The sequence below is a fragment of the Leguminivora glycinivorella genome, chromosome Z, assembly GCF_023078275.1.
Source record: "Leguminivora glycinivorella isolate SPB_JAAS2020 chromosome Z, LegGlyc_1.1, whole genome shotgun sequence".
NCBI lineage: Eukaryota > Metazoa > Arthropoda > Insecta > Lepidoptera > Tortricidae > Leguminivora > Leguminivora glycinivorella.
Window position 1 is genome coordinate 18,055,314 of NC_062998.1, and position 26,169 is coordinate 18,081,482.

General features: G+C 40.9%; 1 protein-coding gene across 1 annotated transcript; it reads left to right on the forward strand.

Moving 5' to 3' along the window:
• The first annotated feature begins 463 nt into the window (after positions 1-463).
• Positions 464-24,245, forward strand: LOC125241514 (mediator of RNA polymerase II transcription subunit 14). Its single transcript, XM_048150035.1, has 24 exons — positions 464-653; positions 798-958; positions 1,043-1,270; positions 5,371-5,575; positions 7,346-7,478; positions 7,597-7,831; positions 8,099-8,312; positions 8,722-8,939; positions 9,479-9,638; positions 10,456-10,593; positions 11,315-11,441; positions 12,920-13,062; positions 13,385-13,625; positions 14,927-15,064; positions 16,659-16,863; positions 18,494-18,653; positions 19,028-19,168; positions 19,503-19,596; positions 19,819-20,163; positions 20,479-20,696; positions 21,090-21,260; positions 21,851-22,108; positions 22,709-22,839; positions 23,093-24,245. Exons 2-24 carry the CDS (start codon positions 816-818, stop codon positions 23,211-23,213), a joined length of 4,167 nt encoding a protein of 1,388 aa, XP_048005992.1. The 5' UTR covers positions 464-653; positions 798-815; the 3' UTR covers positions 23,214-24,245.
• The last annotated feature ends 1,924 nt before the right edge of the window (positions 24,246-26,169 follow it).

Genomic DNA, 26,169 nt, shown 5'->3' on the forward strand with positions numbered 1-26,169 from the left:
ACTTGGTAAGCCCCGCGCACACGGAGGCAACAGTTGCTCGGCGACTTTCGTATTTGTATGAAAAGTTGCGTCGCCTCGTGTGCGCAGTTTTTTTTAAGATTATGAACTAGCTGTCCATAGCCATAGACCGAGCGACGGAGACAAAACAGTTTTGTCTCCCGTCTGTGGGGGCCCGTATTGACACAAAACCAGTAGCGCCGCCCTAGCGGCTCACGTTCGACAAATTTAATTCGTGGTATTTAATTCCGATAGATTAATTTGAACTGGACGAAATACACATAACCGTGCAAACTATCGGTCGACGGACGCGGACTACGGAGGCTGGATGTTTTGTTAAAGTCGTTTTACGACGGAGAATAATATTACAAAACAAAATGTGATGCGAACTCATTCGCTTCGTTGAAGATAGCAACTATGTCATTGTATTATCTATGGTTGACAGATTGGTTAGTGGCAGCGAGTCGTGAGAGTGGCTGTGCTGGAGTTTTGGATCAGAATATGGGGAGGTTTTCAACAAAAGTTGGACTTTTATAGTAGAAATGAATAAAAGGAACATTGTTAAGTGTACAATTTATACTTTTTTAAAAATTATTGGTTAGTGGCAGCGAGTCGTGTAGTGGCTGTGCTGGAGTTTTGGATCAGAATATGTGGAGGTTTTCAACAAAAGTTGGACTTTTATAGTAGAAATGAATAAAAGGAACATTGTTACGTGTACAATTTATACTTTCTAGCATTTGTGTGTATTTTTATGTTTGAAAAAACTAGTGGTGTAGTATTATAACTTTGGTTCACAACAGGTGAATCAAACAAACTAAATGATCATGGTCCCCGTGGCTATTGAGGGCTGTAATCAAGGTGCAGAAGGTGGTGGAGCTAGAGGAGGCTCCATATCATTAGCTTTATTAATAGATTTCATAGTACAAAGAACTTATGATGAGCTCACTGTTCTGGCTGAATTGTAAGTTGCATTATTTTGTTAAATATTTGTTCCTTGTCAGATGCAATTTCTCTTCACTCACTATGATTTTCTTTTTGCTTCAAGGTTGCCCCGGAAGACTGACATGGAGCGCAAGATTGAGATTTATAAATTTAGTGCTCGGACAAGACAGTTGTTTGTGCGGTTATTGGCTCTTGTTAAATGGGCTAGCAGTGCAACAAAAGTTGATCGATCGGCTCACATTATGGCCTTTCTTGACAAGCAAGCTCTACTCTTTGTAGAGACAGCTGATGTTCTGGCACGAGTTGCAAGAGAGACTTTGGTCCATGCACGGTAATAATTTTTCTAATTCATATCCTTATTATAGATCACATTAAACAGAAAATTACCTTATTAAATATAATAATAACATTTAATAATTTGAATTTAACATTTAATGAGCAAATATTAATAATTTGAACTACTGAATGTTAATATTTTAATTCAGTAAGTGGTTTTATAAATAAATAAGATTTTATCATTTAGGCGATTATTTTTATTGTTTTAAATAAATAAATAAATATTGGGGACACCTTACACAGATCAACTTAGCCCCAAACCACAGAATATATAATAGTACAACTACAGAAGGCCCACTGCTTTGATGTTCACGAAATGCTGCCTTTTTAAATGCCTACAAAATTCTTACAAAGAAACAAGCCGCACGTGCGCAGCGTCTGGCACTAGGGTTGCCTATGTATTAAAACGAATTAATATTCAGATAAAATGTTATAAGTACGTACTATTATATTGTATTAAAGTCTTGGGCACTTTCTAGGTACGTATACAGTATTTACATATTTTGGTTTAAATACCAACACCACAAGCCTTATTGAACTTTTCCGTGGGACTTAATCAATAGTAGATCTGTGTAAGAATGTCCTATGATATTTATTTTACACATGATGTCTATTTAACTAAGCATTATTAGCTATTCCACACGCGGACATCGCATATATGAACCTAAATAAAAACTCGCGACGTAAAGTAACAATAGAAAATGTGAACGTGCGTTCCGCGATAAAGCGCGCCACCCCTGAGTAGGCCGCGAACTCGCGGCCGCCAGCATGTACTTGTAGCGCGGTGATAGAATCGCGGAGTGAGCCGCCCCTGCCCAAACTAAACATGGCTTGTACTATGGGTGCTAAGCGACAATATACATACTTAAATAGATAAATACATACTTATATACACATTAGTAAACATCCATGACTCAGGAACAAATATCTGTGCTCATCATACAAATAAATGCCCTTACCGGGATTCGAACCCAGGACCGCGGCTTAGCAGGCGGGGTCACTACCGACTGAGCCAGACTGTTCAGTCATAGCTTTATGTTTTTACTTTCTTTTTTATCGTTTTTCTGTGGATAAGTGTACTAATTTTAATCAGTAAGACAATATAATTAGGCAAATTGTTACTCCTTGTGAGTAGGGTTGCCAACTTTTTTTTAGAGAAATATAGTATTTTAGAAAATTCCATATAAAAAATATACTACACCGAAATAAAATATAGTACGGTACACATAATCGATAACCAAGTAGTAGAGATCGTTCTTTCTGTCCACTCTAAGGGGCTCCATTCGATTTTCATCGACTTTTGACAAGTTTTGTGTTGCATTGGTTCTCTTATTTAAGTATCGTCGAAAGTTGTATGGCCGAATATCACTTTTTTATTCCGCCGCATGTTCATTTCCCAATTTATTGTTTTATTTGCCAAGCTCACATTTACCAACTTAACATTTGGCCTTTTTAGGGTTCCGTAGTCAACTAGGAACCCTTATAGTTTCGCCATGTCTGTCTGTCCGTCCGTTCGTCCGTCCGTCCGTCCGTCCGCGGATAATCTCAGTAACCGTAAGCACTAGAAAGCTGAAATTTGGTTCCATTATGTATATCAATCACGCCAACAAAGTGCAAAAATAAAAAATGGAAATTTTATTTTTATTTGGGTACCCCCCCTACATGTAAAGTGGGGGCTGATATTTTTTTTCATTCCAACCCCAACGTGTGATATATTGTTGGATAGGTATTAAAAATGAATAAGGGTTTACTAAGATCGTTTTTTGATAATATTAATATTTTCGGAAATAATCGCTCCTAAATGAAAAAAAAAGTGCGTCCCCCCCCTCTAACTTTTGAACCATATGTTTAAAAAATATGAAAAAAATCACAAAAGTCGAACTTTATAAAGACTTTCTAGGAAAATTGTTTTGAACTTGATAGGTTCAGTAGTTTTTGAGATAAATACGAAAAACTACGGAACCCTACACTGAGCGTGGCCCGACACGCTCTTGGCCGGTTTTTTAAAAAAGCAATATTTCATGTTGTCGAACGTTTTACTTAGCGTCATATATAACTAGTTGTTTATTGTATGTAATGTCCCAAATGTTTTATTGAACACCAACAATATATATGGCATATTTCGAAAAATATGCAATATTGAGTCTTCTATCACTTTCTAAATTTATTGACAAGTATGCAATTTTTACTTACTAGGAAATACGTAATTAACCTAATATTCCTTTAATTTCAATAGTTACCTACTTACTTAAAAAGCCCAAAACAGGCAAAGAGCGTGTCGGGCCACGCTCAGTGTAGGGTTCCGTAGTTTTTCGTATTTATCTCAAAAACTACTGAACCTATCAAGTTCAAAACAATTTTCCTAGAAAGTCTTTATAAAGTTCTACTTTTGTGATTTTTTTCATATTTTTTAAACATTATGGTTCAAAAGTTAGGGGGGGGGACGCACTTTTTTTTTCCTTTAGGAGCGATTATTTCCGAAACTGTTAATATTATCAAAAAACGATCTTAGTAAACCCTTATTCATTTTTAAATACCTATCCAACAATATATCACACGTTGGGGTTGGAATGAAAAAAATATCAGCCCCACTTTACATGTAGGGGGGTACCTAATAAAACATTTTTTTCCATATTTTATTTTTGCACTTTATTAGCGTGATTGATATACATATTGGTACCAAATTTCAGCTTTCTACTGCTAACGGTTGCTGAGATTATCCGCGGACGGACAGACATGGCGAAACTTATTATAAGTACTTATATTTTTTATGAAATTTGACATTGTTTTAAAAACATTTTTACTTAAATGAAATCTAGACTTTTATAAAAATGCAAAAGTGATTAAGGCAATAATTTTGACCAAAGAACCAGTTTCGGTCCTAAATTAGTTCAACTTTGATGCTAAATATCACAGAATCAATGAGCTGTGAAGTAGGTACCTAATTATGGGGTGCTAGTTTGTTTAAAGACGACGATGCTGTTAATATGACACGCTTTAGAAACTATCGTAATACATATTCATATAAATACCAATGGATTCAAATCGAAGCTCATCGGAGTAGAGAATCCCCTTAAGAAATGTCGTTATTTAATATATCATGGAAAAAATACAAATGTTTGCAAACAACAGTGGCTTTATATGTAAACTGCAATATTTGTAGGTCAGAACGAAATAATGAAATGTACAGTTAAGGCCAAATATGAATAAAAGCGCGAGCGGAGCGAGCGCGAAATTTTTTTCATTATCATAACGCCGCTCCTGGCGGTTTGTGCGTACTATATATGTTTCATATAGAATATAGTACGCTGGGCCAAAATATAGTACAGTACTATATTATATAGTACGGTTGGCAACCCTACTTGTGAGTAATGGTCTGTTTACATACCAATGGCCTTTTATTATACATATAGTTCAGTTTCAGTAATCCAATAACTATTAATTTACTGGTGTATTACCATTTGTTACCGCCCCTTACATATGTAGGAATAGGCAACGATAAGTACGATAACTATATTTCCATGACACCCAACCTCAAATGACAAGTTATGAGAACCTGGACAAATTGATCTTGATCTTGTTAACAACTGCAGTATACATTTAATTCATTATTTAAGTAGGACAAACACAGAAAAATAAAAGTACTATGAATAAATGACAAGCTAAACAGGTAATTGAGGCTCCCATACATAAAATGAGCCAGCAGGAATTGCTTGATTATTCATTTATTTTATTAATATTCGAAAATACTAATCCACTCTCTTTATAGAGATTTTATATGCAAAACACTCACAAACTACTCTAAAAATAAGACTTGGATCTTGGATCTGATAATCAGTTCCGCTCCTTCACACATGTTTCCAATAATGGTATAAATGACTTAGGGGTATTTCACTAAAAAAGCTGGCCAAAATTATTTATATACATTTCTATTGTGTCAATCCAAATATGCTTTTTTAATTTATTTTTATTCAACTTATTTACATTGACTAATGGCCAGCTTTTTTAGAGAAATACTCCTGACGGTTCAATATTAGAGATTGTAATCAGGAGGATGTACAGGGAATAAAAGTTGAAGTAAGCATTGCGTTCCAGGCTGCCGACGTTCCACATGGCGGCGGCCGTGGAGGTGCTGACGATCGGCACGTACAGCCGGCTGCCGGCCGTCATCCGCGAGCGGCTCGTGCCGCCGCCCGCGCTCACGCCCGCCGAGCGCCGCTCCACGCTGCGCGCGCTCGCGCACGTCGTGCGCCAGAGGCTCACTACCGCTTGTCTGCCCAGTGACGTCAGAAACCTGAAGGTACTAAGTACGACCTTATCCAATCCAGAGCAAGCCCTCTGATACCATAATGTTCCAATTTTTTTAGCAGTACCTTGTGTGATACAAAGTCGAACGCCTTCGACATATCAAAAAATAGAGCAGTAGTTGGCTTCTTATCATTACAACTATGTGTTATCTCATGAACCAGATTAAAAGCTGCAAGTGTGGTTGACTTATGTTTTTGGAAGCCATGTTGATCTTTAGTAATAACATTAAATTTATTTATAAAGCTTATCAGTCTTTTGTACATAGCTTTCTCAAAAATCTTTGAAAAGATAGGCACAAGAGTGATCGGCCGGTAATTTCTCAGATCGTTTCTATCGCCTTTCTTATACAACGGTTTTACTATTGACTTCTTTAGGTTATCAGGGAATATACCAGAAAGTAATGAAAAGTTAATTAAATACGTTAATACGGAGACAATTTCAAGTTTACATTGTTTAACAACCGCGGTAGTAATGCCATCATAACCCTCGGCATTGGTTTTATTTAACGAGGCGATAAGATTTAAAACATCATGTTCTTCGAATGGCATTAGATAAATTGAGTTAGGTACTTTTCGGTTTTCCATCAAAGATACATTAAGTGGATTATTAAGTTTGTTCGTTGTTTCTATAAAATGGTTGTTAAATATAGTTGCTATACTAGATGGATTCGTAACATTAAAACCATTATGTTCAATGCTATCTATGTACTGATTATTACTGGGTTTGCCCGCTTGATCTTTTATTACGTCCCAGGACGCTTTACAAATATTTTTACTATTAATCACATATTTCCTATTCGTAGCTTTCTGTGCACTTATTATACACTTTCTTAAAAGACGTGAATATGATATGTATTTATTTTTACTTTCGGCTGTCTTTTGCGCGTAATATTGTAGCCGAAGTTTTCTTTTAGTTTTCGTACTCAGTTTTAGACCTTTAGTTATCCATTTCCGCTTTCTGTTTATATTTACTTTTACTTTAATTATAGGAAAGCAGAGATTGTAAAAAAGGCATATAGTGTCATGAAAACATTTAAAACTTTTATTAAAATCAGGCTCGGTGTAGACTTCAGAAAATGATAGGGAACCTAAAGCTCTCCGGAAGATTTCAATGTTACACTCAGAATAATCCCTTTTCATGATAGTTATATACTTCGGCAATAGGGGTTTTTTACTAACTTCAAATGTTAGCATTTGTGCCGTGTCATGATCAGATAGTGCTAGCGGTAGAACAGTACCAGTTGCGTTTTTAATATTACTAAATATGTGATCGATACAATTCAACCCTCTGGTCGGTACGTTAATATGACAAGACAGATTAAAGTTCTCCGCGATAGACAAAAGCTGATCTGAGCAATGATTGTGATTGAGTATAAATTTATGTTAAAGTCTCCCACTAGCACCAATTTTTTTTTATGATATTTTTTTGACATAACGTGAAGTAACTGTTCTAGTTTAGCAAAAAAGGTATTTAAATTCGATGTTGGCGTTCGACCATATTAATTTGTGAAATATAAATCCCGCAGCATTCAAACACATTGCTTTCGATTATGTCATCCATTAAGTTAACGACTTCAAAGTCCATGTCCCTTTTAATTAATATACAAACTCCACCTCTTTTACTGTTCATGGAGTAAAATGAAGCTAAATTGTAATCCATAAACCGTATATTTCCCTCATCACCAGATTTTACAAAAGTTTCACTTAAACAAATAATATCTGGATGTGTTTCTTGAATCAGTCTTACTTTACTTTCATTTCAGGTTGAAAATGGCCGGGCTACATTCACTGTTGGCCAAGAATTTAGTGTTTCTCTGACAGTAATGGGTGATGCACCTAATCTTCCTTGGCGTTTGCTAGACATAGCAATTCTCATTCAAGACAATGAGACTGGTGGTATGTTACTGGGTTTCTAATTTAAATATGCTCTTACTTTTTTATATCACATGTATTGCTTAGTTGGGTAGTTTTCCCGTGTTGAAGTAATGACCATGTCCATTTGTGTGTTGTACAGAGGGCAAGGCTCTGGTCCACTCGTCCCAGCTGGCCTGGTTGCGCGGCGTCGCGCAGGCGCGGCTTGCCGCGGCCGGCCTCAGCGGAGCCCTCACCGCGTTGAGATACTTCTGCCGCTCTTTATCGCTGGAGCTCCTCTACACACAGACACTCAGACTGTGCCGCGATAGGTTATCGAAGCACCTGCAAGTTGACAGATATACGCCAGGACAGAAACTACAGATTTCGTATTGGAAGTAAGTGAATATCATAGGTACTAACTACATGTTTCTAATAAGATAGGTAAATACACTAATGGTACTTGGGCAATTTTAACGTATGCTGTACTGAAAACCCGACTATCTAGTATTTTATAATTTCGTCCAAGCCTTTACTCGATAGTCGGTCGGGATCGTACCTAATATTCATTGGCTGGTTGAATTTGAAAGTAAATATTGTTTGAACCCATATTAGATTGCGTTATTTTGGTAGTTGTGATGTTAGATGTGAACATTTCCAAACAGGGAGCTGGGCTGCGAGCTGGGGTACCGGCTGATCGTGGGCGCGGAGGGCGAGTCGCTGTGCGTGTGGCACGTGCCCGCGCTGGCGGGCAGCGAGCGCGTGGCGGCCGCGCTCACGCCGCACGCGCCCTCCATGGAGCGCCTGCTCGCGCACACCGTGCACGTGCGCTCCCGGCAGAGGCTCAACGATCTCAAAGTGCTGCTCAATGATCTAGGGGTAATATTCTTTCGTATGTCTTTGGCCAGGTGGATAAGTGACCAAATGCTATCAGTGATCAAAATTGACTGTGTCACACGTGTCACACCAGGCAATGGCTTAGTAGAAACATATGACTATGAATTGAATGTTACGATCTGGTTCAAAAATCACATTCTCTCGATTTTATTGTCAATAAGATTTTTTACCTACTTTTCACCTAAAATTAGTATATACACTCTTGTCGAATATTGTGACGAAGCATACACAGGTCTATTCATCTTGAATAAATTGTTTACTCATAAACGAAGCTGACAAAAACCTAAAGAATTGTATCGCTATAGGCAAATGAATAGATCGCTAAGCAAATGATGACACATGTCTAGCTGTAAGGTAACGTAAATGATGGGTTGAATGTGTGTTGGTGCAGGTTGAGTGCACGGTGGGCGGCTGGCCGTGCGTGCTGGCGTGCTCGGTGCTGTGGCCGTGCCTGCGCGCCGAGCAGCTGCTGGTGTCGGTGGGCGCGCACGGCGGGCGGCTGCGCGCGCGCGTGCCCGCCTACCCCGCCACGCCCAGGATGCCCGAGCTGGCCGCCGCGCTCGCCACCACAAACCTGCCTCAGATCAAGGCCATGCTTACGCAGCTTAGGTACGTTTACATTAAGTATATTAGAATCGATGGTCCATTATTATCTACTGTTATAACAAAAAATATCTGTACAGCACAACCAAGGTTTATCTCTGATAATTATATTTGTCGAGTATTTTAAGTAAAAGCAGTTAAATTTTTATGGATATAAAATATTGTAATGTTGATCACAATTTTTTCACGCTGAATGTAGTTTACTCCATGTACAATTTGTTTATTATATGATTCTCAACTTCCCAATAATCCTAGTTTTCATAAAACTTTCACACCAGTCCAAAATTCATAGACAAAGTATGGTCAACTACAAGTTAAATTAATTGCCGTAGCGAAGATGTTAAGTGATTGGCTACGTACAAATATGGTTTGTAAAAGCTCCACATACTTATTTTCTATTCAACTCTATTCAAACATTGGTGTTAAAGTGATTGGTTACTTGACCATGTCATTTGATAAAAAGCCCCACTAACATCACTATTGTGTAAGTTACTTACGCTTGAACAGACTCAAAGGAAGGTTATATATGTAGATATGATGTGCAGGTTTTGGCTGGTCGGCCGGCGCTGCGAGAAGACGCTGCAGCACCTGCCGGCCAGCGTGTGCGAGCACCTGCCCTTCCTGCACGGGCCCGACCACCCGCTCGGCAAGCTGTCCTCGGACCGGCTCTACATCACGCTGCATCGACACACGGACCACATACTTGTAACTTTACCTGCCCATTTTCACCAATGTACTCTTATTGTAATGTGGGAACATTGGCTGTTTTAAAATGTTTTGCATCATGCAAGGGCAGTGTGATAGGTTCTAGATATTCAGTATTTTATTGCGCTGTCACTGCCACACAATGCCAATGTTATACTAAGGGCCGGTTGCATCAAACCGTCTGCCACCGTTAAAGCATTCGTAAAATTTTATTGTATGGGAAGTTCCATAGACGTCTGCTGCGTGACGATGATGTGTCTGTCGAATATGGTTGATGCAACTGGCTCTAAGCCTTTAATCTTCGTAGCACGATATCTAAGGATCTCCCCAAACATGTCGACGCGGTATCGGCTTTCATGCGTACGCTGAGCGTAGGCTGAACATGGGCACGGATGCGTCCAGCGACGACGACGCGTAGGCGTCTTCATACTAACGAGCGATTTTTGGTCGGCTAGAGCCGATTCCGAGTCGATTAGTTTTGGGAAACCCTTAGACATATTATAATATCCTGCTCAATTCGCCGCAAACATCTACTTTGCACGACCACACCAGCACGCTCGATGAAAAATACTTTGGATGTTCATATTGTAAGAGTCTGTTTGGAAAGAAAAGAGTCGCGATTTGTATGAAGCCCTATACATTTTGTGACTCTTCTCATTCAGCACAGAGTAACGGCGATCGTCGAGTCTACATTGGTAGATTAAAATTGTTGTTTATTTACACTTCGTAACAGGAGATCTTTGTGCTGTCCCCCACCCTACACTTGATCCAGGCTCCCTAGTGTAGTGTGTTATAATGTAGTGCCGTTTGTGTTCAGATAGTGGAGATGAAGGAGGTGGCGGCGGGCAGCAGCGCCACGACCAGCAACAGCTCCAACAGCGGCAGCGCTTGCACGGTGGGCCTCTCCTTCCACCTGGCCGGCGCGCGCCGCTGCACGCCCGACGAGTGCGAGGAGGTTCGTCATCCATTATTCATTTCAATTTTACTTCTATTCCATCGCTCATGGGACACAGCACTGCTCTATTGATCTAGCACTAGCTCGGACACAGCAGGCGTTCTCACTTGCAGAGCGCTAGTCCATTTTTGAAGTCGCGCTAGATGTATGGAGCCGCTTGCGAGGGCGCAAGTTGTCTTGATCGCAAAACAGGCATTGGGATAAAATAGTGAATTGAGTATACTAAACATGATGGATGTAATGAAAAATCACGAAGGATGTCTAATTATTTCTCTTGTAGATTCAAAGAACATCTAGATTTTAAAAATAACCCAAATAATAATACGGACGCAAAATCGATAAGGTACAGCGGGACAAATCTTGACTGGGGGCCAAATGTAACTGATCCGTTTTTTCCATGTTTTACAATGTTTGCATTATTAAATACGAGTGCCTACCGGTTATATATGGTAGGCATGTTCAGTAAATACATGTAGAACTCAACATCATAGTGTAATAATGGAAAAAATGGATCAGTTACAATTGCCCCCCAGTCGAGATTTGTCCCGCTGTACCTTACTAAATTAATACTAAAACCTAAAGAATTGGCTTTTGTTAGATAGGTGGATTTTATGTAGGAAGGAAAATTGTTTCCTTCTGATTCTGCATCAAAATAAAGCAAACCTTGAAACGAAGTGAATGGTGCATGTTCAAGGTTTTAAGATTGTTTGTTGATTGGCAGGACCCAGCCGCGTCCGCCGCCGCCGCCGTGGCGGTGACCGCGCGCGCGTTCCTCAAGCTGCACTCGCTGGTGGAGCTCGACACCTTCACGCTCACGCACGGCCCCTTCACGCCGCTGGACACATCAGGTACTACGATCATTATTGCTTAGCGAATGTTTTCTACCAAATATTTACATCTTAAGGATATTTCTCTTTCTCTGTACATTTTCAGTCTTTTGCTAAGCTGTCGTGACTAATCTAATTATCTAGTAATTGTAACGGCGCTATATGAATATTGTGTCTTACAAAAATATCAGCGCTGTTTGTATTGATACCAACATTATTACAAGCTATTTAGCAATACCAACAAGAACCAGGCGTGCGTCTGGACCGCCGAGCTCGTGTTCCATTTTTTTTTCTAAGTTTTTAGTATAAGTGTTTATTTTTAAATTTTTGCCATATTGTTGATTGTAATATAATGTTATGTTGTTTCACCAACAAGTTAAAATATACATTATAAAAGTGTTTTTTTTTCTTCTGCTGAACATTTTTCGTTTGCGAATGATCCAACTATTTTATTGTGTAGGTAACTGGTGCTCATGGATGACGAATGTATACACGATTATTCAATTGAAGTTCTTGAACTTATATTAACTGTTTGTAAATTTGAAGAAAACAGGATCCTTTAGCCCTGAGAACCTACTTTTGATAACGTGTAAAAAAATTGATCCTAAACTACCATGGCGTTGACGATATGACAAGACGTGGCAACAACGCAAGTAATTATCATAAAGCATTTACTTAAATTCTATAGGTACTCCGTGACTATGTATAAAAATACAACAGAAAAAGAGACCGATTAGAACGTGTATCTTTAGCCAAATGCGAACTGATTGACTTTCCGCTAGGCATTATTTTTCTTCAGCTTGCATAATTAAAACATTGTATCCAAAGAAAATAATTACTTCTCCAACTGATTCATAATGAATGCTAATAAAATTAACGCCTTGCAAACCAATTTCATGTAAAAATGTGTTTACGAAAGTCACAAGTGCGAATGTGTAGCATTAACTAAAAATAATAGTATTTTATTTGTGTGTCCTTTCCACATCTCAGGACCGTGGGATCTCGAGTTTTAAGAGTGCCAGTTTAATCTAAATGCAAGGGGCACACGTGTCGGATACCAGCCCCGAACGCACAGCACAATGTTTTATTTATTATAGTTTGCTTGCGATTGGTTTAATATTAAAATGAACATTATTTCAAATAGACATTATACCTTATACTAGTTAAAATTACTCATGCTGCTAAGCTGCTAGTTGCTTCATTGAAATTTGATTATTTTCATGAATGTTACTTTTTTTACACAGTTTATATTACCTACTTTACTTATTTGTAAGTGACGAGAGTAAAAAATAATCTATAATCCCAATACAGATGGAGACTAGATGACAACTCATACTATATACAAGTGGAAGAGCACAATGAAAACCTATAAAAGTGCCGCGTATTCACAGTACTTGTTCCTGTCTACAGAAATTATCTCCTTCGCGCCCTTTTGCAGTGAGCATTTACACGTAACAGCTGTTGAGTGGATCGTTGAGGTCGATGTTGTGTGTTGGCAGGCTTGCAGCCGGGCAAGCGGAAGCTGGCGGCGAACAACACCCGCGCGGTGCGCGTGCGGCAGCCCGCGTACTTCCTGCCCGAGCTGGCGCACGTCGTGGCCGCCGCCGACGAGCGCGTGCCCTTCGTCAACCTGGCGCAGGAGGTGCGTCGCTACCACTCATTGTCATAATAAAACTAGCAAAACGAAAGCTGGCCTATAGCACCAAACCCACAGGGCCTACATTGGTTTTGCGGTTTTAGGTCAGAGCGCTGATTCTTATTTTGGTTGTATTTTCGGTTTAGTGAAAGAAGGAAAGTATGTAAGAAAGCGTATAAGAGAGAAGCAGATGAGCGAGATGGTAGGGGTAGTCATCTACTAACTTACTCAGATCGAATCGTTTTCTTAAAAATGCGATACATTTGTTTTGTCAGTATAATTGAAGTAATAAGGTGGATGCAGTCGTTAATGTGTGTTATGATAATAGCTGGCGTCGCGCGGCGTGACGCACGGCGGCGTGCAGCCGGAGTGGAGCGGGTCCGCGCTGGGCATGCGCATCGTGGCGCTGCCGCTGCCGGAGGGCGCGTGCGAGCGCGCCACCGCGGCGCTCCGCGCGCGCCTGCTCGCCGCCACGCTGCGCCTCACCACCAAGAACCAGGCGCGCGTCTGGACCGCCGAGCTCGTGTTCCATGGCTCGCCGGCGCGCACGCCCACGCACAAAGAACAAGGTACTACTACAACTTGCCTTTTACTTACACTCCTGCAAAAGTATCGTAATGATGCGCTTAAAATACTATGATATGAATCTTGTATGTTTTCATAGTCACTTCGCTCTATCTCACTCACTATTCACACTATCATTGATTATTACTAATAATATTTTAGACAGTGGTATAAATTTCTAGCTAGTTTTGATGTATTTAAGACCCTATACATATATATACATATACCCTTACATATATGAAGAGTGTATTTTCAAAAGGGCTTATTTCTATAAGTCAACAAGGGTTATTTCTCTAGGAAGACAGATAATAATAACCTCTGTTGACTTCTAGAAATAAGTCCTTTTGAAAAGACACTCCTCATATTGTTAAGAGGGCTTTCGTGTTAAAAATAGTGAAATCGCAACCGAGCGCTCGATCATACCGTGTGTGGTATCAAATTAAAGGGCTTTGCGAGTAGTTTATAAATATATATCACATTATAGGGCTTTTTCTACTTGGTCTAACAAAATATGAGAAAATGTCCAAAAGTGGTAATAATTGTACCGGTGAAGGCTCGTTTTCAAAAAATTGGCAAAAATCAATAATAGCAATTTATAATCACTAAGACATAACAGCAATTTAAGTAAACGTTGCTGATTAATTAAGTACAAAACTTACTTCGATGTGATGTAGATTTTCAAAGAAATTGTCACTTAATTTTAGGTAATTTCTGAAAAAAATTGAATTCGCCTTAGGCTAGTTTACTCTTTTTCAAAAACTTAAAATAAAAATCTAGTCTGAAATGATTGTGGTACAGGATATACGAATTATAAATTTACCCGTTTTAATATTCAAAATTGTCCAAATTTTACAAATAAGATCGACTGATTCAGCTCTATACGTGCGTTTTTCTAAACGTGCATTAGAGAAAAATTCATAATTAATTTAGTAAATTAGTTTTCAAAAATCCAGTCTTATAAAAATCAAGATAATAAAATGCTCTAACTGGAACTTGAATTAAATAAATCTATTGGATAACGGAAAGTGTAGTATTTCACCGACTAAAACTATCAATTTTACATTCTTTTGACGTTTTTTTTGAAAGCAGCCTTAACAATATTTACATTATCAAAGTAAAAAATAAAAGCCCATACCAATATGCAAACGTACTTTCGAGAACGCTAGTTGTGAAGTGTCACTGTAAAACGCGCGGTTGCGTTGAACGCAGCGGTAAGAACATATGCATTTAACGCTACGTTTGTGTCATAAAAAAGAGGCGTGCGTTTAAAAGCGCGACTTGAGTGTTAACCGCGTGTTTGGCTCAGGCGAGCGGCGCTGCGTGTACCTGCAGTACGAGCTGGGCACGGACGCCGGGCGCACGGCGGACGCCTTCCTGGCCGACTGGGCCGCCATCGTGCACCTGCACACGCTGCTGCACGACTTCATGCTGCGCCCACAACACGGTCAGTACTGCTGCTTACTCGTACTTGACAACCATGTACAAGTTAAGCCACATAACTTCAGCGCTCACGGTTATTGCGCAGAAGTCAAAAACAGGTCTCTCAGGTTAGGGTCAAAAACAGGTCTCACAGGGATGAAGGGTATGCGTCCCCATGCGCAGCTATCCCCTCCACATTTCAGTCAGCGCTAAACTTATGTGCCGCCACTCGCCACTTATACCTAGTCTAATATCTTGCTTATCACTACTTGCTAGCAATCACATAAAGAATTCTACACGAAACATCTGTACAGTGAGCGTGGCCGAATGCACAAAAGCTCACGATATCTCTATCGTTTCGATATCTATCTATCTCCATCGCTCTTGCGTATTGGCGCGACAGAGCCAGACTACCTTTCGCGGCGTTTCGTTTTCGTTTCGCGTCGTAGAAATGCCATTCGGCTACGGGGCCTGAGGTTATCAAGTATACATCAACGTATATACATTTATGTTCTACAATAATCCGGCGGAGATTAGAGATAAATCTCCATCAGTTTTATAAAAATATGTTTATCCTCTTGCCGCTCAATGTGCAATGAGATGTACATTTTGGTTCAATGGAATTTCAATTTTCATGTGAATAAATAAAGTAGCATTTCGTTTGTCTCAAAATTTTTGAACAAATGAAACTCAACTCTATTTAAAATGTAACTAGAATCAAAATTCTCTAGCAACATTTTTGTGTGGTTGGAGTTACGAGGCTATACAATGAAATGTCGACGTTGCTACGACGCCTACGAAGTCTATCGGAGAGAGAACTTTCTACTTGCCCCGTGGCCACGGAACGCATACCGGCGCCAACTGCAAAGCTAGGCGTAGGACTATTGTCCCGGATCTGTAAGTTCACATTTTTGACACATTTTTTTGAAGTATGTTGCGATGTGGCTAAGACGTATCGTTTGTCAAATCTAACGATTCATTTCGAATTGGTTGAATCATTAGGCCCTATGTACAAGGAGGCGCTTAAACCAATATACGATTTCTATCAACTTACTGAAATGTCATTTGAATCGAAATGACAGACTCTGCCACAGCACTAGTTTAAAAATGAATAATAAATGACATAATAAGTAAATCCTGCGTGATAAATTAATATCGTAAAATACTCACTAACGAAGATGCACAAAAATGTAACATGTGTTAGATTATGTTTAAAGTAAGCGAAATATTGTTTTAAAGTACTTGATTTTTTTTTAATATTACAGGATTTTATTTAAAATTTCATTAGGTTGCGCGAGTTTACGTTTTGTGGACGCTGTCATGTGTCAAAAAGAGGTTCTTACAGCTCTGGGACAATAGTGCCCTATATCTGTGTTAAATATGGAGTAAAACAGTAGACGATCAGCGTTAGCGCCGAACGTACAGAGCTTGTGATTTATGTCCAAGACGTTATAGGTTCTGCAAAGTAAAGTAAGTAGTAAGTAAGTGTTTTATTTGCAAATATAGGTAGCATTACAGTTGTGGTTACACATACAGTACAGTTTCATTATATTTTGCCAGTTGGCGTACAAAAACTTTGAGCTTATTAGCCAAAGTTGATTTATTTTGTTGTATGACAGAGCGCGAGCAGCTATGGCAGGGCGTGTGCATCCGGTCGTACACGTACCGGTCGCTGGTGGTGGGGTGGGGCGCGGGCGCGCGCGCCACGGCCGTGCTGCAGTGGTCGGCGGCGGCGCAGCGCTACACCGTGGCCACGCCGGCGCACCAGCCCGCCGCCAACGCGCACCACCTGCTGCACCACCACCTGGACCACTACATCAACTGGTACCTATTATGTGTTTATTTACGGCCCGGCCACGACATTGGTCTAAGCGCGACAGCGGAAAGCGGCAGCCATAGGTGCGAATGAAAAGTCCCATCGCTGTGTCTCGCTCTAATGTATGGCCGCCGCTCACCGCTGTCGCGCTTAGACCAGTGTCGTGGCCGGGCCGTTATGCTTCTATCATTACACCACACCAAAATGTATTATGTGTTCAGACCATTCACGAGCATTAATGTCAAGTTTCTTTGAAAAATATACGTTACAACTTGTTACATTCGGCGGCGCACCAGGGGCCCATTTCTCGAACGATATTAGCACATCTCGGACACTGGCGATCAAATGTAAAGAAGCGCGTTCCTTCACACATTTTAGATCCTAAGCTCGTGTAGGTGAACGCGTACCATGCTTGTATGAGTGAGATATCACAGGTCGACTGTTCGCGTTTTTGACAGGCGGTAACTGTAAGGTAACCGAGAGCGGGTGGAGGGTACTTTTAGCGGGGAGCGGGAGTGGCCATACTCTACGATAGCACTCTTTATTATATTGTGATATTAGGCTACAAAATATTAGTCCACGAACTGTCAAGTCGTATGGGTTGCCATGACAACACACTAATATTATTAGAATATCTTTCGAGAAACGGGCCCCAGCTCAGCAGACCACTAATCGCATGTAGCTCTTGACGTTTAGAAAACCTTTTTTAATTCATGGGAAAAAATTTCCTTTAATTTCGGTTGCTTCATAAAATAACTGAATAATTGTATTATTTGTTTGGCTGTTCACTACTTATCGTCTGACTAAAAAGAGTCAAAATTAAAAAGTGGTAACATTAACATCGTAGTGTCGTCCCGTTTTCTCACACATATTGATTTGAAAGGGATGACACTACAATTGACAACGTTTCAAAATTTTCAATGTCCCTAAATCGAAAACCATTTCGAGATATACGCTTGTAGATCACATAAATAATTTTTTTAATTTTTTTTTCCGTATTTTTAGTATAAAAAATCTTAAAAATAGCTTAAAGGGGAAGTGACGTCAAATAGCTGATTTAAAGCTGCCACTATAACAAAAAAATCTTCCAGTTGGGATATCACTTGAGTTTGACAGTGACACTTATCACTCTTCGTAGCAAAGATATTAAAAATTTCATGGCTTAGTCTATGGTTCGTAGTCGCTCACTATTGGTTGACAGTGACACTTGAGTCACTTGACAGTCAGACATACCGAACTGTTTGAGCTGACTGTTAAAACTTTTTTTTTTAGAAATGATTTTGTCGTTTTCTTGGGTGTATGAAACAACACATGTGACGTCACGAAGCTGTTGTCTTGACGTTTGTAACTTACGCTCTTTCTGCTCGAAGTAGTAATAAGAAGGGATTTTCTCATTAAAATAGCAGTTTTTGGAAAAATAAAAAAATACGTGTATCTTTTAGTATTGAGTTCTTTCAAATCAAACAATAAAACGTTGTACTCAAATATATGAAATGTTGTCAATTTTGCCACTTTAATTTCTACTCTTTTTGGTCAGACTGTAGTCGATCAAATATTAATAATATTCGCTGGATGCGCACTATGCACGGGCTATTCAATGATGCATAATGTTGGTATTGAGTGAGCATACTTGCGCAGGCACAAGGACCTGCTGTCGCTGGGCGTGGTGCTGCGCGAGACGTACGCGCCGCTGCTGGCGCTGAGCCGGCTGCCCACGCTGCCGCAGCTCGGCCTGCACCACGTGCGCACGCAGATGCCCACGCCCACCTTCACACTGCTCGCGCACTCCTGGCGGAAGGTGAGCATCTTTACTTCGTGTCTGTCCCAACTACCCTCGGCCACACATGCGCGTTTTGAGAGCTAGCTAAAAAAGGCAGCAAATTTAGAAAATGTAGGGCTCCCCGGCCAATTGTCTTGATAAAATGCGTATCTTCCTAAACCTTGACGTTGGCGGAATCATTCACGTGCCATCATAGCACTTAAAAATTGATTGAAAATGGAGGGGTGAAGGTTTTATTCCATTTGAATTCTGCGCCATTTTTTTGTGCCAAGATTTGGTTGACCGTCTATAGCTGGGTCGTAACAAATATATTAACATTAATTTGTACTTGCTCCCCTTCTTGTTACTCGTATCCTTTATACAATTAGTTATAATGTAATAAACGATTCCAGATCCGTATAATCTATGCCGGGGCGTACTCGCTGGAGGTGAACATCCGCGGCGGCGGCACGGTCACCATACGCGACGGCTCCTACTCCAAGTTTGACCGCACGTCCGTCGTCGACGAGTTTGCTCCGGCGCAGGGGCTCAAGGTAACTAGATGACTAATTACTTTTTCCTGTGATACACGGGACAGTACTACTAGTAGGCGATATCCCAAAATAAGTTTTGACATATAACCCAAGAGCATGCCATTTACGATCCACGCCAGCTTTTGTCGACGTTAAGCTCATGACCTACTTACACTTCATTCACACATCCATATTTAGATAATCTACATGACGGCGGTGTTCGGCTAAAATATGCGGATGTCAGCTTAATATTGCCTTTTCTACGTCCATTCAGGTAGCCAACTAGAAGTATTTATTTATGTGATGATAAATGCTACTTCCACTGAGGTATATTTTTATATTTGTTTTGTTACAGTCTTTCCTATCACGATACGTCGATGACAGCATGAGCGCGCGCTTGCTGGCAGAAGACGACAACCCACCCTCCCCTATGTCACCAATGCCACCAGGTATATCATATGAATATCACTTAAATAATCAAAATATTATGTACAATAAGCTTTGTTCTGGGAACAAGTTTCTATTCAGGGGATTGCTTAATTTTGCAGCTTACTGTTTCTTGTGTATTTTTTTTTCTTGAGTATAGAGCTTTCTCTATTTTGGCTTGAAAAAATACATATTGTAGTTCGGAATTAAATGCAACTTTTTAGATGTAAAATATGAATGTTCAGGTGGTCTCCGGTTTCCCGCGCCATTGACGCCGCCGCAGCCTCACACGCCGCACTCGGCACCAGTGACGCCGCACCCCGCGTCGCCCGCGCAGCACCCGATGAACAGCGGCTCGTTCAACCTGACGTCCCCGCCGGGCGGCGGCGGCGGCGGCGGCGGCGCGGGCACGGCGGCCAGCGTGTCGGCCTCGCCGGCGTCGCCGCTCGCGCCCTCGCCGCTCGCCGCGCCCGTCGCCTCCCCGCACCCGCCGCCCACCTCGCCCTTCACCGCGTGGCCCGCCTCACCCTCGTTGCCGAGGCCTTCTCCTGGACACCATCCATCGCCACGGCATAATATGGAACATAAAGGTTCGTAATTTTATTTTACCCTCGAACATCACCTCCGACAAGTCGGCAAGGAGGAGCCCAAGTGGTACCTTACCGTACAATTAGTTCCGTTTTTGTTGTGGGGGACACGTGTACACTGTTTGAAACACTACATACAAAATGGAATCTGTTCATTGCGCATGCTCTTTGGACATGTGCTTTAGCAGAGGAAACATAGTGCGAATGCTAAGTTCATTCTGAGTGCGTTGAAAAATTATATTATAATAAATTTATTTTGCAATGAAATAAAAGTATCATGGTTTAATATTTAAGATCGATATGTGGAATGTTGTGTAGGGCCGACAGCGTCCTCGTGTTCAGCGCGCGCAGGGCGCGGCGCGGGCGCGGGCGCCACGGCCACGCCGCTGCCGGTCAGCAAGCTGGAGGCGCTGTGCGCGCCGTGCGAGCCGCCGCAGGGCGCGCCGCCCGGGCCCGCGCTCGCGCCGCTGCAGCGCTTCCTCGCCTGCGTCTACATGAAGCGCACGCTCCAGCGGTTCGTGCAGTCCGAGGAATACGTGAGTTCATCATACTTACATATTTTACTCACATTATTGGTGAATCTTACTGTAATTTAGTGTATTTAAGGTAAAACTACCATTGCTTGACAGTGTACAGTAGATGCCACTTACAATCTTAAGTCGTTGTCAATAAATGCGACAGAAGGTTATCATCCAAGGTCGTTAGCGTTTCGAGCATTGGTACCATAAGTGTCTAACTAAAAAGAAACATCCTTAAATTCATTTATTTCCTTGATACATAAAACGGTTACCCACCCCAAACAAAAGTATGTTCAAGTTATAGTTTTTATTTATGTAGTAGTGTTACAGTAAATTAAAATATTTGATAAAATAATTCGATTTATTTCCAAAGAGTAGATATAAAATTGTAAGTTTTAATCGTTTGGGCAGTTGACGATGGTGAGCGCGGACGCGACGAGCCTGACGTTCCGGTGCGAGGGCGCGGCGCTGGCGGCGCGCGTGGCGCTGCACCCGCAGCACATGCAGTCGCTGCACCTGCAGCTCACGCCCATCGACCAGGGCCCCGGCCTCAAGCACGAGTGGCTCGAGGACGACCTCAAGGTAAACTTGCTAGTGTTTACACCATCTGCCTTTGTTTGTGCTTGCATTTCATACAAACTCGGTGCACACTGATTGATTTATTCGTGTTTATTTGCTATATTAACCTCTATTTAAGCCCTCTCTTAGCACTCATGTCCGACAGCAAGCTGAAACAACTGTTATTAAATATTCGTTTCTATTATACATACATACATACATACAACATACATACAATCACGCCTGTTCCCATAAAGGGGTAGGCAGAGCACATGAAACTGCTAAAGTTACAGTGCCACTCTTGGCAAATAAGGGGTTGAAAGAAAACGAAACTGACATTGCGGTGACAGGTTGCCAGCCTCTCGCCGATGCCACAATTTAACCCATATCCCACAGTCGCCTTCTACGACACCCACGGGAAGAAAGGGGATGGTGAAATTCTTAACCCGTCACCACACGGAATCGTTTCTATTATTTATTGATAAAATATGTTTTTACATGTCAGGTGATTCAGGAGAGAATGAGTTGTAAATGTTATAATATTATGTAATAAGCTATCCAGTATTAGTGCAAGAGTATTATAAGTGACAGTAATATAAGCGGGTATCGTTCAGGTGATGCAGAAGTTCTTCGAGCTGCGCGTGTGCGTAGCGCCGTACCGCGCGACGGCGCTGCAGGGCTGGGGCCGCACCTGGGGCGCGCCGGCCGTGGCGCTGCCGTCGCTGGTGGCGCTGATGCGCGCCGACCTGGAGCCCGTGCAGCCCGCGCTGTGGCAGCTGCAGTGGGCGCTGCGCATCCCGCCCGCCGCGCCGCAGCTCGTGCCCACCGGACACCCGGCCGTGCTGCTCGCCAAACACAAGATACTCTTCTTTGTAAGCACCATTTACTTATTCATACATCATACTATCCGTTCCGCACTAGAGTTTATCTTAATGTGTAGTTAATGCCATCAAAATACACTTGCTAATTAATTTCATAAGATGTGCCACTAGTTAATCTATCATGATTATTACATTTATACTTCTTGTCAATGATTTTCTAATACTCTATTTCATACATTTTGGCTAAGTTCTCACTTATACTAGATTTTTTCCGTATAATTAGTACGTTATCGGGCAGTTTCGCGAGATCAATCACCCAAAATATTTTTTCTAGGGTAGGTAAATTTTCTATTTTCTCGTACTTAAAATAAAGCCTTATTTATTTATTTTCTATTATTTTTCATACTTTCCACTTTGTAACCGCTGTAGAAAGTGTTTGAAAAATGGTAACGAAGTGGAAAAATTGAATTTGGGACGCTTTTTTTACCCAGTACGATCGAAAGGGGTCTGTTCTGAGTAGGAAAAACATGAAATTTACCTATTTTGAAAAAAAAAGGTTTTGTATCTTTTTTCGCGAAAATGCCCTATCGCGTCCTTCTACTGGACATGCCTAATTTAGAATATTGCAATAAAAAACCAACTGAAATCCAGATCTGCCTGACACGCGGCGAGACGCAGCTGGTGCTGCCGCTGGTGTACGACATGCAGTCCAACGTCACGCAGCTCGCCGACAAGCGCGACTCGCAGCCGCACCTCATCGCGGTCAACCTTCATCTCAAACGGTAACTACATACCCTACAAGTCTACAGTATAGATCTGGTGTTGTGAGACCCAGTCGGAAGCAGGCGGGCCGTCAATCACGTATCACGTTTATTCAAAACAATTCCCTGGAAGCTGGTTGGTAAGGACATCTGTATGTTCGACGTCCTTTAGTTAGTGTTCTTTTGCATCCTACAATACTTTATTTTTAATATACGTCAGTGATGAGTAAAGAGAATCAGATTTAAGACTAACTATGTACCCTTTGTTGAACAGGTTCAGCGAGTTCAACCAGGCGCACGGCGAGTGCACGCTGTGGCCGGCGGTGCGCGACCTGCTCACCAACTTCACGCTGCCGCAGGACGCGCCCGTGGCCGCCGCGCCGCCGCCGCCATAGCTGCCGCTCGCGCCGGCCCCGCTCGCCTCGATGCTCTAGCGCCGGCGCCTACCCACCTCAAACTATAACTCTCACGTTCAACATTAGACTTTGATAAAATATATCATACTCCAAATATCGATTTTATACATTAATTAAACTTAAGTATTTTTATAGAGTATGCTCTATATTTTATGACATGCGTGTTTGTTAAATCACATGGTAGGTGTCAATTTAGATCTAACGAGTATGCAAGCAGATAGATACTATTGAAATGAAATCAGTTTGTGTTGTTTCGCTATAAACACAAACGACACATTTACTGCCAAGTAGTCTGAACAGTATATTAGAATCATACCTAGAGCAATGTCTTGCTTCACCTGTGATACATACACCTTTCAGTGACTGGTTCGCTGAGCAAATTACATATATATCATAAATGTTTAGATACTGACAGATTGAACAATAAACGGAATAAATTGTTATGTTATGTATACATACATATATTTATTATCAGTTCAATAAAAGTATCCCCCGGTATCTATCACGTCGATATTTTGTAGTCAAAATGTAAAAAAAAACATAGCAAAGTAACATTTTTAGAAGCCCTCAAGGTGACATCGGAATATAAGTCATATAATCGCTAATCCATAGTATGTAGCAATTTATTAACTAGTTAGACAAATATGTCCTGTAATTTTTATTAAAATATTTAAGCGCGATTACAGTGATAATAGAACTGCCTTAGTAATAAATGCAAATTCAGTCCGTCATTACGTATGCTTCGTTTACATTATGCGGCAGTGGAAGTGAGTAGAGGCATAATGTTTCAGGTACTCTTGCTACTACCGGTAGGGACAGTGCAAACAGTGTATGTTTTCAGCTTGTCTCGTTGTCATATTAGGACATGTGGGAACATGACAAATGTCGTAGCCTCTTCTTCTTCCTCCTACCCTTATCCCACGTTATGTGGGGTCGGTACAACATGTCTTTCTCTTCCATTCTCCCCTATCTTTCGTCATCTCAACACTCACATCTTTCTTTCTCATGTCCTCTTTCACACAATCCATCCATCGTTTGGGTTTACCCCTCCCTCTCCATCCATCAACATTCATCTCCAACATTCTTTTGCCTATATGACACTCATCCCTCCTCATTACATGACCGTACCACGCCAACCTGCCACTCCTCATCTTTTCCGTTATAGGCGCAACTTTCAAACTTCCCCTAATATACTCATTCCTGATCCGATCCATTCTGGTCACTCCACACATCCATCTCAACATTCTCATTTCCGCTACGTGCAATCTCCTTTCATCCTCCATCTTTGTCGCCCAGCATTCAGATCCATACAATACAAAATGACAAATGTCGTAGCCTATTCGGTACATATATATTGCGACACTAAGATTATGCCGTGTCAGTGACAATGGGGGCTAAAACTGCTCTGACTTGCTGCTGACTTGGGTTTGCATTGCATTCTCAAGTAATGTTGGTTCATTGTGCTAGTTTTCTTCCTCATACGAAAATGTATAGAAACTAGGTTTTCGTTCATCTTGCTCAAATGGAATATCACAAATGTACAAACTTTTCGGGAATTACTCAAATGGAATATCACGACGAAGAGTATTGTTGTGCTGGGCGGAAACTAGCACAACAACCTTATTCCTTCAGATTTATAACAGCAAGACTGCATCTACCGCTTCCGGGACCGGGAAGAACATAATGTAAAAGTGGCATAGGAAGCTAATGACAGCCCAGCCTTATACTTATACATTATACAGCTCTAGTTTAGTAGAAAGTACTAAATAATTAAAGTTAGCACTAGCTGCGATAAAAAATAACATTCACAATTTTACCTTGAATGTTTTAGTCGTATTTTACGTAACGTAATTCTGTCACTGGGAATGCCCCGTACAGACTGGAATTTGTACACTAGAAAGATCTATATAGCTTCAATATCTTTGTTACGCAACCTATATCATGTTGTTTACAACCGAGAACTCCAATAAAGTGTACAACCCTTCTACTACCTTATGGCGCAATTTCATTAGTCGATAGGGCCGCATGCGGGGTACGAGAGATTTCTGGAACGCGTGCCATAGGGCCCGCATTCGGGGAAATTATATAGTAATAGTAACTTTCTTTGTTTGTTATTTCGCCTGCGGGGACTCCCCGTATGCTGCGTACCGAACGGGTTAACGACCAATTAAATTGCACCACTTTCATTGGTTGTTATCTCGCCTGCGGGGAGTTATCGACTAATGAAATAGCACCATACGCTAATAGCCCATCATGTGGCTACTTAGCATTTTCTCTTATCTCCAACCAATGTCAATCTAAAACGCCATTTGTAGTATGACGGTAAAATGGATTGTGGAAGTAAATTAATAATGCGGTAAAAAGTAAGTGCTTCATCCTCTTTGAGAGATATTAAAATGTTCACTGCCTCTGTAGCCTGTTGTATATATTAGTTAAATAGTAATAGGCACTAGAGTTTGAGGTAATCAAAATATTTGTCTCTGTGAGGTGACTTATGTGTAGACCGGGACTACTACTTTACTATGGAACCAGATGGAAACTTATGTACCGAATCTATATCGTAAACTCGAGTTCAACTCGCGTTTTTAAGCGTTTTCGTCATTTGTATAAATCTCAATGTAGCCATCATCTTCAAATCGAAAATTAGATAGATGTTGTATAACACACGTTAATTATAAACTGAATACATTTTTTTTATTCATTCACTAGCGTTTTTGATATTAGTAGTAGTATATACACACGGACGCATATCTTAATAACGATTAGTATCGGATCTAAATAGCCTAACTACATGTTTTTAGGGTTCCGTACCAAAAAGGTACAAAAGGAACCCTTATGGTGCGACTCTGTCCGTCTGTCACATTTTTTTTAATAGATGAGATTTATAACAATTCAGCAAGCAATGTATTACGTCCACATCAATTAGCGTACCTAC